This window comes from Arvicanthis niloticus, chromosome 5, assembly GCF_011762505.2.
Source record: "Arvicanthis niloticus isolate mArvNil1 chromosome 5, mArvNil1.pat.X, whole genome shotgun sequence".
Taxonomy (NCBI): domain Eukaryota; kingdom Metazoa; phylum Chordata; class Mammalia; order Rodentia; family Muridae; genus Arvicanthis; species Arvicanthis niloticus.
Genome location: NC_047662.1, coordinates 22,959,003 through 22,972,067, shown reverse-complemented (window position 1 = coordinate 22,972,067; position 13,065 = coordinate 22,959,003). Strand labels below are relative to the sequence as shown.

The window sequence follows — 13,065 nt, the reverse complement described above, 5'->3', positions numbered from 1 at the left end:
CTGGAACAGGAGACAGGAATGTAAGAATGAGGAGGGGACTAAAAGCTCTGCAGAAGGTGACGGACAAAGCAAGCCAAGACTGAGTTCAACTATCACCTCAGCTCATCTCTACTGCACCCAGGAACATTCCCAGGTCATCTGAGTGGTGAGGGACAGTCCAAGGTCCCAGGTCTAGCAAGGACACAACCCTGGTACATGTGACTCTAGACTGCTCCCCCTCATCTCCCCACCCGCCACCTGACTCGCCTGTACAGCACTGTGAAGTTTGGAGAGACCTAAGAGCTTCCCCCACCCACCAAACCCCAACCTCATCCACATTCGAGATGGTCGGGGAAGGAAAGACCTAGGACGCCCTGAAGAAGTGCTACTCCATGTTAGAGACCTAAATGGAGGGGAGAGGTCGGGGGCAGGGCTGGTCCGAACCTCCGTCTGGATCATGTTGACCCGCCGGGAACAGAGGGTCTTCACGCAGTTGTAAATGTCCACGACCCCCTCACACTCGGCCATGTCCAGCATCACATCCAGGACAATGTAGCAGCCGGTGCGGCCAGTGCCTGCACTGAGGAGGACAGAAGGCCAGGGCCACATCAGAGCCTTGGGGCCAGGCTTGAGACCAGAGAGAAGAAAAGAAGCGAGGACCAGGGTGTCTGCCATAGCTATAGAATTCAGGGGTTAGGGACTCTCTGACAAGGAGGGGCTGTGGAGCAAAGGCTAGAGTTCTCTGTGATGTAGAAGGGGACACAGTTGGGAGCAGTGAACAAGGCAAGGGAAAAGACAGGAAAGGATGGGAGGACATGGAAGCGAGCTGCCTCAACGGAGCAACAAGGACTCAGGGAGAGGGCTGAGAGTGATGCTCAGGGCTCAGTCCAGGAGCACATCTCTCCCCTGGATATCTCAGACTCCTGCATATCCATCAAAACCCCACAGACTCATGCCCATCCAGATCCCCCATGGAGCTTCCAACACTTCCAGGCCCTCTTTCAAACCCTCAGAGCAATATGGCTAGCTTCTGTTAAAACACTTGCCACGGGGTCCCTGGTGACTGTCTCCGTAACTCCCTCGGGAGCCCAGCAAGAGCAGGGCTGTGTCAGACTCATCGTTGATGTGTGTGCTCAGCACAAGGATGGTTGGGAAAGATGCCACCGAGATTCTAGCTTTAACATGGCATCATCGAAGCATTAAAGCTTACTGAAGACTAACCAGCCCACACAAGCACTTTGGAAGACCTGGGTGGCATCCACTGGGGCTGAATGTTCACAAACAGCAATTCTGTCCCTACACATGGTCCACAGCAACATGAGTGCATTTCCTATCAAGAAGCCACACCTTAGAGCATCCTTAGCTGCCATTTTATCCTAGCACCATCATTTCTGGTGCCTAGCAACAGTAGGTGGACAGATGCACCCTGGGATGTGATGCTGTGTGGATGGACTTCATGTTGGAGGACCTAATTCACACAAAGTTCTGGGAACAGGGAACATTCCAGAACTGGGCTGTGTGTGTGTGTGTGTGTGTGTGTGTGTGTGTGTGTGTGTGTGTGTACAAACATGTCAGAGGTCAGAGATCAACATCAAGTGTCATTCCTTGGAAACACACTGTTCCTTCTGAGACAGGGTCTTGCCCTGGGTTCCAGGGCTTCCTGATTACGCTACGTAGGCTGGCCAGTGAGGGACAGGGATTTTCCTATTTCTTTCTCCCCAAGGCTGAGATTACAAGCACATGCCCTCATACCCAGCTTTTTATATAGGTGTTGAGATCAAACTCAGGTCCTTGGGCTTGGGAGGCAAACACTTCAGCCAGCCATCTCCCAAGCCCATGCTCTCTCTCTCAATCTGAGAAGATTAAGCTGGTGGTTCAGTTAATGAACACTCGTTGTTTGTGATATAAATTACACGTGTGTTACAGACTTCTATTTGGATTAGAATTCATCCTTAAAAGACTGTGCTGTCTTGGGGCTGGAGAGATGGCTCAGCAGTTAAGAGCACTGACTGCTCTTCCAGAGGTCCTGAGTTCAATTCCCAGCAACCACAGGGAACCACAGTCATCAGTAATGGGATCCGATGCCCTCTTCTGTTATGCAGGCTTACATGCAAATAGAGTAGTCATATACATAAATAAATCTTTTTAAAAATTCAATCTTGATGAGATTTGAACAGAAAAGGAGAGAGAGAGAGAGAGAGAGAGAGAGAGAGAGAGAGACAGAGAGAGACAGACAGACAGACAGACAGAGACAGAGAGATAGAGAGAAGCCAGGAGGCCATAGGGCAGAAGACAGCCATGTGGCATTTGGTAAGTTGGGAACAATCCCTACAGAGGAGCCAGGATAAGCCATAGGGACTGGGCTTGCAGGCTCCAGGATTCCTCAGCTTTGGTAAAGGGGCTCTGTCAGGTACCAACCTCAGAGCCAAAGCTCATGGGATCTCTGGGGAAACATTCTTTCCCATCATCTGTCTCCAAGCAGGGTAACCCAAGCCCAGAACTCCTTAGGGACTGTGAACCTACCCTACTCTAACCCAGCTCCCCACACCTGGGCCCCTCTCCTTGGGATCTCCAGTGTCCCCACCTGCAGTGAATGACAATGGGCCCAGCATCTGGTGGAGTGGAAGCTTTCACACGCCGGATGAAGGCCAGCAGCCCCGTGGCATGGTAGGGGACACCATGCTCTGGCCATGCTGTGAAGTGGAACTGACGGACCTCATGCCGGGCAGAGTAACCTCTCTGTGGAAAGCAGTGGTGACAGTCAGCTGCCGGCGGCACCCACTAGGCACCCGCTGTATGCCAGGCTTGGCAAGGCTGGTAGCAGCATCCATTGTACAAATGAGGAAATGAAGGCCCAGTGAAGAGCATCCCCTCTGTCAAGGCTGCACAGATGCACACTGCATTTGGACTGAGTCCACCAGATGCTTAAAGCTATGCTGTCCAGCACCCACCTTGCCTGAGTTGTCGTGTAAACAGAGAGAGCACTGTGAACCAAAGTCGACATGTTGACATGGCCAATAAATACATTTACCCACTGAGACATCTCGCCAGCCCTCCTCTGAGGATTTTACAGAGTAATTAAGTGGGACCGTGAACCCTGATACAAGAGGAAACCCTCTGACCCTCATTTTTCTCATCTGCACAATGGGTCTGATGGTAAACATGTGTCCAGAGCTTCCTAGAGCTAAGACAATGTGTGTGAGGGGCTCACAGCACAGTGTCCCACACAGCAAGGAACAACACAGGGAGGTCATCAGATCGTCTTCATCATATCAGAGACCCACTAGAGATCCGTAGGAACTGTCACCGTCCCATTCCTCAGCCATACTCCCAGCAAGAAAGGCTTGCTTGCCACTCTCTCCCCTCATGCTTCCCAGACTGGGGCAATGTAGGCTCTACATGGGAGGTGTAGAGGAGACTCACCCGCTCCAGGGCAAAGGTGCGCACCACATACTCAGCCAGGGTCTCTGTCTTTACCAGCGTGATCTTGATGTCCCCATACATGTCTGAGTCCTCGGGCCAGTAGCGAGAGCACTTTACCTGGGACCGCCCACAGCACAGGGTTCACTGGGCTCTTAGCCAATCATGAGGCCCACCCTGCCCCCAGCCCAAACCCCAGCCCCGCTTACCCTGCCCACCTCTACCAGCTTGGTGATCATAACGATGCTTGCACACTGTTCCTGCCACACCATGCGCCAGAAATCGTAGATCATCTCAGGCTTCGGCCCTGGGGGCGCAGAGGGTGCCTGTCCCTGAGCCAGGTTCCCCCATGGCCAGCATACTATGATGCCTAGTGACATCACCCCTTACTGGGAGGCTCCCAGGACCTGACCCCAGTAGGGGCTTCTCACTCACCCCAAGCACCCCACCAAGTACAGCTTCATGCCTGCAGGGCCCTAGAACGGGCAATAGAAGGGCAGAGCCAGCCTACAGAGCCTGGTGTGCTTAGTAAGGCTTAGAGAGCTGTACGGGCAGCAGACCCTCGGTTCATGGGGCAAACCACCAAGAGAGATGAAGAGAGAGGCAGTAGCAGAAAAGAGACGAGACCAGAGGGGACCCAGGTGGCCAGTTGGACCAAGAGGCATGCTCCATGACAGTGAGGATGGGCCTGACCAGCCCTCGAACATGCAGCGCCACAGAGATACACACGCCAGGTTGCTAGGATGGACTGATCATACCAGGAGGCACAGACAGAGGATAAAGGCTGCAATCACATGCAAGAGACCCAGGCAGGCAGTGGGGATGGAAAGACAGACAGATGGGGAGGCAGACAAGGAGCTGAGCAGGTCAGCAGGGAAGACAGGCAGGCAGGCAGGCAGGCAGGCAGGCAGCAGAAATTCCAGATCATGAGAGGGTGCCTCAGGCTGAGGGGCCAAGTACCTTGAGTGGCTATGAAGTGGTTTGACCTGTGGTAGCCCTGGAACAGGAGAATGGGATGCAGTGAATGTCAAGGGAGCAGATGTCTGTTCCCTCAAGACAGCCCCTTCATCCCCCTCCTTCCAGGAGTGGCATCCTATAGAAACTCCCACCCTCATGCCTCTGAATGAGGGTGTGACCTTGCCCTTCCAGTCCCAAAGCAGAGACAAGTGAAGCTGAGACACCAGGGTCTTGCTATGAAATCCTTGGGAGGATGGTCTGTGAGCCCTCAAAGCAGGAGAGTTATCAGTTAACAACATAACTGTGGTTTGCAAACATATAAAGCCCAGGATAATGCTGCCCTGCTCCCAGAATCCCAGAAACATAATCCATCCCAAAACCCCAGATATGGGGGAACCAGTGGTTGGCAGAATCCCCAGTTTCTGTCAGGGTATTCGGAATAGATGGTACACTTCCCAAGGATCTCAGCTACCCAGAACTTTTGTGGCCAGCGCAGTGGGGAGAGGGGAGTAAAGAGGGTTTCAAGTTGGGACCTTGGATGAAATTTTTAAATCTGTTTTCCTGATAATGAGTATTTCTGAGACCAGGTCATGGTCCCTTATTTGTCTACATTCTACTGTCTACTTCCCATGACAGAGAAGCCAAGAGCTACCTCATCCTCCATCCCCAGAGCCCTCAGGCCAAGCATCAGTGGTCTGCAGTTCCAGAGTCATGGTGATGGCCTCATACTGTTCCAAGCACTACTTTCTATTTTATAGAAAAGAGAAGCCAAAAGCTACCTCATTCTCTATCCCTAGAGCCCTCAGGCCAGGTAGCACCAAAGCTAAAATAGTCCCAAGGTTCCTCCCAAGGCTGCATCTTTCTGTGACAAGAGCCAGCCAGGAAGCCAGCACAGACACTGTGCAAAGTTTACAGTGTACAAAGGAGGCAGATTCAAGAAAAAAAACAAACTCTGCCCCTGGCCCTCAACACAGCTCCATGTAATTCCTCTGGACCCCTGGGCTTTCAGAACCCAAAGGGCCCAGGAGCCTGCTGCCAGGGCCACTCCCAGTGACCCTCAAGCAAACCCCGTTCCTCCTCTTGGCTTCCATCTTCTCTTGCATGTGGTAGATCATGACGAGATTTCCCTCCGGGGATGTTAGGGCACAAACAGCAATGTGGTTAAGTGTTGTCAGTGGGCCAGGCATAAAACAGGACCACAAGCAGCTGTTATTTTTAACCTCATTTCAAAGGTCTTTAAAGTGGTACACATGCCTTTAATCCCAGCAAAAGCAGGGGTGGGATGGGGAGACAACTGGGCTTCGAAGTGACCTCCTGAGTGTTAGGTGCTAATGAACCTGGGTCCCTGCTGGCAGGTTCCAACAAGTGCCAGAACTTATTAGTAGGTATAAATAATGGAGTAATGAAACTCAATTAAAACTGATTGACTGGGCTGAGCATGAGATTCAGGGGTAGCATGCCTAGCATGTGGGAGACCCTGGATTCTATCCCAGCATACAAAAAACAACACAGAAAACATTGATCCCAACGATTAGATGTTGGAAAATTCATCTCTGTCCCCACACCAACAGGAAAGCAGTTTGGCATTCTGGGTACACAGGGACCCCTGGGATAATGTCAAAGACCCACTCGGGCTCAGAGGATGTGGGTAGATCTGGAAATGTGCGTTTCTGGCCGGTTCCTCGGCAGTGCCTATACTAGAGCGCCTCAGACATGGAGGTAGCCATCGAAGACCTTTCTAAGCCTCTGTTGCCTTCTACAACTGGAAGACAACAACTGGACAGCCTCACGGTTGCCCTGGGAAAAGCCAAAAACCTCTTCAAAGAGACAAACTATGAAAAACCTAAAAAAAAAAAAAAAAAAAAAAAAAAAAAAAAAAAAAAAAAAAAAAAAAAAAAAAAAAAAACCTCGCTCTGCCCTCTGTACAGCCACCTACCCAAGACCTGAGCAATCGTCTCCACAGCAGGTCAGAGGGACTAGCTCACCTGGCCTAGGAAGTAACTGAGCTTGAAACAGGTTACCCTGAACTGCTTGGGCCCCTGCTCCCAGCAAACCCAATTTGCCTAAGCTCTACCCCAACACAGGTTCATCATCAACTTCAAAGGCCCACACCTCCACCCCTACCCCAGCAGGGCCCTTCCAAGGATCCTAGTCTTTCTTTGTTGGAAAATTACATTTTGGAGAAGTCTAGCCCAGGGTCATCCAACCAACCTTGTCACACGGGCCTATTTGTTTTCTTTTGATATTTATAATTTATGTGCATGCATGGGTTCATGTGCACCGTGTGCATGCAGGAACTGGCAGTGGCCAGAAGAGGGCATCAAATTCCCTAGATCTGGAATTACAGATGGTTGTGAGCCGCCTGTGAGTTGAACTCACAACCCCTGGGAGAGCGGCCAGCACCGGTGGTGGCAAGAACCTCTCCACCCCCACACAGCCCTATTCAAAGCAAGTGTATGAGCACACAATTTACATTGTTTAAAAAACGTTATTTCATCTTTATTTACTTTGTATGGAGGGAGGAGCATGTACGTGGACAAGTGTCACCTCATGTGTGTGGTGGTCAGATGACAGCCTACGGAAACCAGTTCCTCCCTTCTTAAAGATATCACTCGAAGGACACAAATAGAGGTTTTGCTATGCATATGTGTGTATTATGTATCTTCATGTATATGTGTGTGCACGTGTGCAGGTGTATGTGGAGAATTGCACTTGCGGGGAGGGTACATGTTTGTACATGTGTAGAAGCCAGGCAACAACCTCAAGTACAATTCTTAGGACAGCTGTCTACCTCCTTGGAGACAGGGTCTCTCTTTGGCATGACACTTTGCGACTAGGCTAAGCTGGCTGGTCAACCCGGAAGATCCACCTGGCTGTCCCTCCTCAGTGCTGGGGTTACAAGCATGAATCCCCACATGGGTTCTAGGAATTGAACTCGCGCCCTCACACTTGCAAGGGAAGCATTTACCAACTCGGTCATCCCCAAACCCCTACAAATACACGTTTTAAATGATCATATCTTGAAGTAAAGTGAGCAGATCGCCTTGTACACATCCACTTTAGGGAGTAGCACCCCTGAGGTCTGGACATCATACCCCAAGATGCATCACTAGGTGCGAGGACCACAGAGCCCTTGCTGGAGTCTGCATGGGTGGTGCCGGGGGAGAGTGGAATGATAATGCTGGTTTGTGGCCTTGCACATGTCATTTTTACCTTTTTCAGACTAATACTATCATCTGCAAATGGTCCCTTGCACAATTAAGCAATGCACTCTAGGTGGCTGGTGCTCGGCAAGTGCCGGCGGCGGCGGCGACAGAATTGCTCCCTGGCGTTTGAGTCAGCGTTAAGCCCAGTGAGACCTTCTAAGGGTATTTCTTATGGGTCTGACAGAAGGGAACTAAATGGGTGAGATTCAAAGGCAAAGGGTTACCACAGAGAACCAGTAATTCTAAAGCCAATAAGGGCCTTGTATTCATCACAACCCACAGGGGGCGCTAGGACTCAGCACATCTGTTGTCTTTTGTGAACCTAATAGGCCTTTTACATTTGAGAATTTTACAAACCAACTGTGTGACTGTACTCAGAATAAGGGGCACGTCTGGGATAATTGGCTGTCCCTGCCAAACGTGACTTGGGGGGTGGGGGGGACCTTCACTTCTTGTGTTAGTCTCTCCATGTTGTCTGGAAGTCTGATAATGAACAGAATTCTAGTAATGATTAAAAAAAGAAAAATGAAAGAAATTTCTTTAAGGAGAAAAAATGGAAAATGTACCCACAAAATAGCAGAGAATACCACTCATTAAATAGTTTGAAATATCCTAGCATTCAAGAGGCTGAGGCAAAAGATTGCTGTGAATCTGAGCCCAGCCTTAGCTACACAGTAAGTTCCAAGCCAGCCTAACTAGAGTAAGACTCCATCTCGAAAAATCAAAATTAACGATGATGATTATAAATAAAATGGCTAAATTAATTAGAGTTTTCCATTTCTTTCTTTCCCTTTTTAATTTATTTTGAGACAGGTTAGGCTCAAACTTGCTACATAGCTGAGGATGACCTTGGTTTCCTTCCTTCCTTCCTTCCTTCCTTCCTTCCTTCCTTCCTTCCTTCCTGTCTTCCTTCCTTTCTTTATATTTTGTTTTATTTGTTTATTTTTTGAGACAAGTCTCTCTACATAACCCTTGGCTGTCCTGGAACTCACTCTGTAGACCAGGCTGGCCTCCTACTCAGAGATCCACCTGCCTCTGCCTCCCGGTGCTGGGATTAAAGGGGTGCACCAACACATCCAGTTTTTATGTGTTGCTGGGTCTCAAACCCGGGCCTTCATTCACACTTGGCCAGCACTCCACTGAGTTGTCCTCTGCCCTTTTTAAATCTCAAAAGAGCAGGAGATAGTACAATTTTTAAACTGAAATTCAAACTAATTTTTTGGAGAAAACAAAAGCACATTCAAACTGGGGCTAAATGGAGGGCAAAAGGATTGGGATTGAATTTTAAGCAAACTGACCACAAAGGGATTTGAACACTAGGGAGATGAACGTAAAGAGGACTGACCCAGCCTCAGCCTCAGCAGTGGAGACAAGGCCACGGAGGGCAGCCTCCCCACTGCACATACCAAGAGCTCTACAGAAGGGCAGAGGTAGTGAAGCTCACAGGAAGTGGCTAGATAGGGGGACAAAGGTGACAGCAGTGACCAGCATCCCAGCATAGCTGCTTTTATGAAGAGAGCTGAAGGTGGGAGGGAACGTCTCCAGGAGAGGAGACAAAGTCTTCAGCCATGGCAGACCCTGGCAGGCTGCTGGAATGGGTGGCTAGTGTTTGGTACCAGGAAATGGGAAGGAGGGAGAGAGAGAAAGAGACAGACAGCCAGAGCCTGTGAGAGAGCCTGGGGGCACAGCCAGTCCACCAGACAGGAGGAGAAAGAGGAGGAAGAAGAGGAGGAGGAGGAAGAAGAGGAAGAGGAAGAGAGGGAGAAAGAGGAGGAGGAGGAGGAGGAGGAGGAGGAGGAGGAGGAGGAGGAGGAGGAGGAGGAGGAGGAGGAGGAGGAGGGAGAGATACTTACTTGTCGGTTTATCCGAATCTTAATGATTCCAGTGACGGAACAGAACAAAGCAAAAGAGACAGATGTTAGGCCAGAGGTGAGTGAAGGTGGGCGGGGCACAGGAGAGGCCAGAAAGGGTGTTGTGAGCTGGCAGGCAGAACAGAGACAGGTGGCCAGAGAGAGGGATGGGCATGTCCCTGTCAGGGCCTGAGAGAAACCAACCAGGTGGAACCCCAGTGAGAAAGGTCCACTGTCCCCACACTACCCAAGCCTGTGAGGCCAGGCTTGGCTCTTACCCTAGGCAAGGAATAGGATGGGAGGCAGGGAAAAGGCAAAGGGTTCTGGGAAACAGGGGTGGCGTATTCAACTCCAGAAGGAAGACGGAAGAGGGAGAGGAGAGATATCTCAGAGACCCTGATGGCCTCAGCCCTGGTAAACTGTGGCTTCCTCCCTGGCCTTTGACTTCCCTGTTCATACCTGAGTGTCCCTGCCCTTCCTCTGCGACCACACTGTGTCCTCCACAGTCTACCCACCCAGCCCTGGCTTTGCCACTGACTATGTGAAACCTTTCTTCTTGCCTATGCGTTCCCAGCTAATCTGAAATAAATTTCCTTGAATGTTTCCTTCGATGTTAATCTGTTTCCCCTACTAGAATCTATGTATCATTTTAAAAAGAAAAGGAAAGAAAAAGAATGGTCACATGCTCTCATCTCTAGCCCTGGTGCCCAGGTGCTCAAATGCATTTCCTGCAGGATTAACAGATGTTCTCTCAATGTCAGCTCGCTGCATGGAATGCAGTTAAGGCCCTGGGCCTTGCCCACTTCCCATCAACACTCCCATCCACCCCTGGGAAACCTGCCCTCTCTTGGTCCTTCCCTTCAGTCCAGCCAGATCCAATGTCAGGACAGCCAAATGGTCAGCAGCAGAGACTGAGGGGACAGCCAAGCTGGGGCTTGAGTCTATTCTTTACCACTCTAACTGTGTGACCTAGAACTGGTAGCTTCACCTCTCTGAGCTCCAGCTTCCTTTCCTGCAGGTGATAAGGTTATATGAAATGTGAGATTGCATGTAAAGTAAATCGCTGTGCCTGGCACACAATATGTGCTCAGTAAACACACCTCACTATATGTGCAGGACCACTGTAATCAAAGACAAACACTTGAACAACTTCCTGATGGCCCTGGGAGCTGGCTTAAGTCCTTAGCCTGACACCCAAGGCCTTTACCATCTAGCTCTGCATAACCTCTTCAGCTCCACCATGGAAACCGTGAGAAGCCCTCCTCCAATCTTTCAGCCTTTCCCCTTGCTAAGGCAGCTCCTCCCATCCCTCAGCCTCCCTGTCTGCCCCCAGATGTTGTTCTACCTCGGCATGGGCGAGCACAGCCCTCAGGATGCTTTCCTGAAGGCCAACACCCACGCTCAGCTCCCCACCTCTGCTTTCTCTGGTACCAAATGAAACTCAGCCATTCAGATCCTCATTTATTCTCTGGTAGGTTTCTGCCCTGCCTAGCCAGGTGGGGACAGGGACAGATAAGCAGAAAGAGCGGGGCTAGGCACTCACGTCTATGTAGTTGGCAGAGATGTAGTCAGCATCAGGGTCTCCCAGCATCGGGTGGAGTTTCACGTGGTGTCGATCATCTGTGAACAGAGTAGCAGAGCATGCTGTGCCACACAGCCTAGAGATCTCCTAAAGACTAGGACAAGTGTCAAGTGGGAATGTCAGGTGACCTTTTATAAGGGCTCAGAGCTCACCAATGAACTCTGAGCACCATGAAGATGGGCCAAGGGTTAGAGTCTAGGCTTGGAGCTGAGGAGGACAAGCAGCAATTAGCTGTGTGACCTTTAGCTGAGGTCTCGACCTCCCAAACTTGTCCCCTCATCTCTAAGATACTATACTGCCATGCATTGTACCGTCATCACAATGGCCAGGACGCTGTGTCTCTGAGGACAAGACTACCTGGAGCATGCTCTGGCCATGCTCCCCCTTCCTCACTTCCTCCTGTCGTTGTGTGTTCTGGCCCCTTTCCTGGAACTCACAGGCAGACACCGGTTCCTGTCGGCCTCCCTTGAGCTTGTCTTTCTTCTTGGTGGCATCCCAGCCTTCAAAGAAACTCTGCCAAAGGGAAAGTGGTAGTCAGTGGAAGAGAGAGAGCCCAAGACTCTCTGCACCCCTCCCCATGAGGGGAATGACGAAGGCAGGGAGGGGGTGGGGCACCATAAGGGCCAGGTGTATGCCGAGGGAAGGGAAAAATGAGCCAAAGGGAGGTCAGAGTTCACAGAGGTTACGATACAGAACCCTGAGTTTGAACTGGGAAGAGAGGAAAGAGCAAACAATCAAGATTAAGGTTGAGATTAAGTCTAAGTGGAGGGAGTGCTGGTTTCCAGACGAGGGTGGCTGGAATCCAATCAGATGAAGGTCAGGAGTTAATGCCAGACTGGGGTTAGGTCAAGCTCAGTATTGCTGTGGCTCCAACCAGAGACAAGATAGGACTCGTGATTGGGGTGGGCATGAGATGGAACAGGGAACAGCCAGACGGTCTGAGCTTAAAGTGGAGGTCAGAGTCAAGGTCAAAGTGTTAGGTTGCCTTGGGGATTGTCAGGGTACAAATCCAGCCAGAGCTGGCCTGAGAGTTTCCTCCACAGTGAGGAGGGTGGGCCAGGCCCACCTCATACTCCTGCTTGAAGCCATAGCCCTCGGCTGTCTTCATCTGGTTGATGTGCTGCAGAAGGTCTGCCACGCGTACTGCAGGGTGAAGCTGCCCTGTGTGATACGGGGAGCCCTTCCGGCCACATGGGCGCCGAGGAGAACCACCCAGGAGGCTGCTGGCCTCGGTGACACCACCACTTCGCTGGTCTCCTGCAGGAAGGGAAAGGGGCTCTCACATATATGCATACTCAGGCTAAGAGACCCTAGAGCCGGGGAGCATAGCCAACATGGAGGGTGGCTGGGTCATTCCTTAGATTCAAGCTTAGCACGGCCACCCCGGATGAGCACCCGAAAGTGTTTCCTTTCTGTATCTTATGTTTTCCATCTACAAAATAAGCAGGTCAACTGGGGTGATCCATAGGGTCCTCGTGGCTCCATTACTCTGTGATCCCATGACAATGTCACACCACTCTGCCAGTTTTTGCTGCCAGGTTCAACCTGCACAGGCAGCATTCACAGAGCCCTGGACATGTCAACCCTCCCTTCCGGGGAACAATCTGGAACATTGGCAACTCCCAGCAATTACCCCCATTCAAAGACGAGCAATGCAAAATTAGCTTGCGCAGCCACCCCTCCACCAGCAATGCCGCTAGGCACCTGAATAGAGTGTTTCTCCTGAGCCAACATTTCCATTGTCAGCCAAGGCAGTGGCCCAGACAAGGGGGCTCCACAGACCCCAGACCCTGCCAGACAGACACTCCCTCCCTAGCAATTAGAATCAGCAGCCCCAAAGACATCCCACCCTGGTTCAGGAGCTTGGGTCTAAAGCTGAGGAAAGCAGCCAGTGTTTCTCCTACCTGGCGCTTCGCCCACTGTGTGTCTCCTATATCCTCTCAGCAAAGGCTAAATGGCTGACTGGAGACATGTCCTTCACATTTCTCACTAGTCTGTCTGGCCTGGCAGGGATTGTGAAGGGGTCTCTAGGGGATGCCTGTTCTTCTTTCCTGGGGTCTCCTGCACATGG

General features: G+C 51.0%; 1 protein-coding gene across 15 annotated transcripts in view; it reads right to left on the bottom strand.

The window, feature by feature from the left end:
- The window catches only part of Ptpru (protein tyrosine phosphatase receptor type U), a 110,454-nt gene that overhangs the window by 7,974 nt on the left and 89,415 nt on the right, over window positions 1–13,065 (bottom strand). For 4 of the 15 annotated variants that reach the window (XM_076934076.1, XM_076934077.1, XM_076934069.1 and 1 more), the window contains 9 exons: window positions 12,061–12,251; window positions 11,432–11,507; window positions 10,956–11,032; window positions 9,416–9,433; window positions 4,360–4,396; window positions 3,609–3,769; window positions 3,403–3,519; window positions 2,564–2,718; window positions 424–559 (listed from right to left, as the gene is read on the bottom strand). In XM_076934076.1, coding sequence (XP_076790191.1) covers window positions 424–559; window positions 2,564–2,718; window positions 3,403–3,519; window positions 3,609–3,769; window positions 4,360–4,396; window positions 9,416–9,433; window positions 10,956–11,032; window positions 11,432–11,507; window positions 12,061–12,251 — 968 coding nt within the window. The remainder of the gene's footprint in view (window positions 1–423; window positions 560–2,563; window positions 2,719–3,402; window positions 3,520–3,608; window positions 3,770–4,359; window positions 4,397–9,415; window positions 9,434–10,955; window positions 11,033–11,431; window positions 11,508–12,060; window positions 12,252–13,065) is intronic. The other 11 variants (XM_034502033.2, XM_034502035.2, XM_076934075.1 and 8 more) reach the window with 6 other exon arrangements.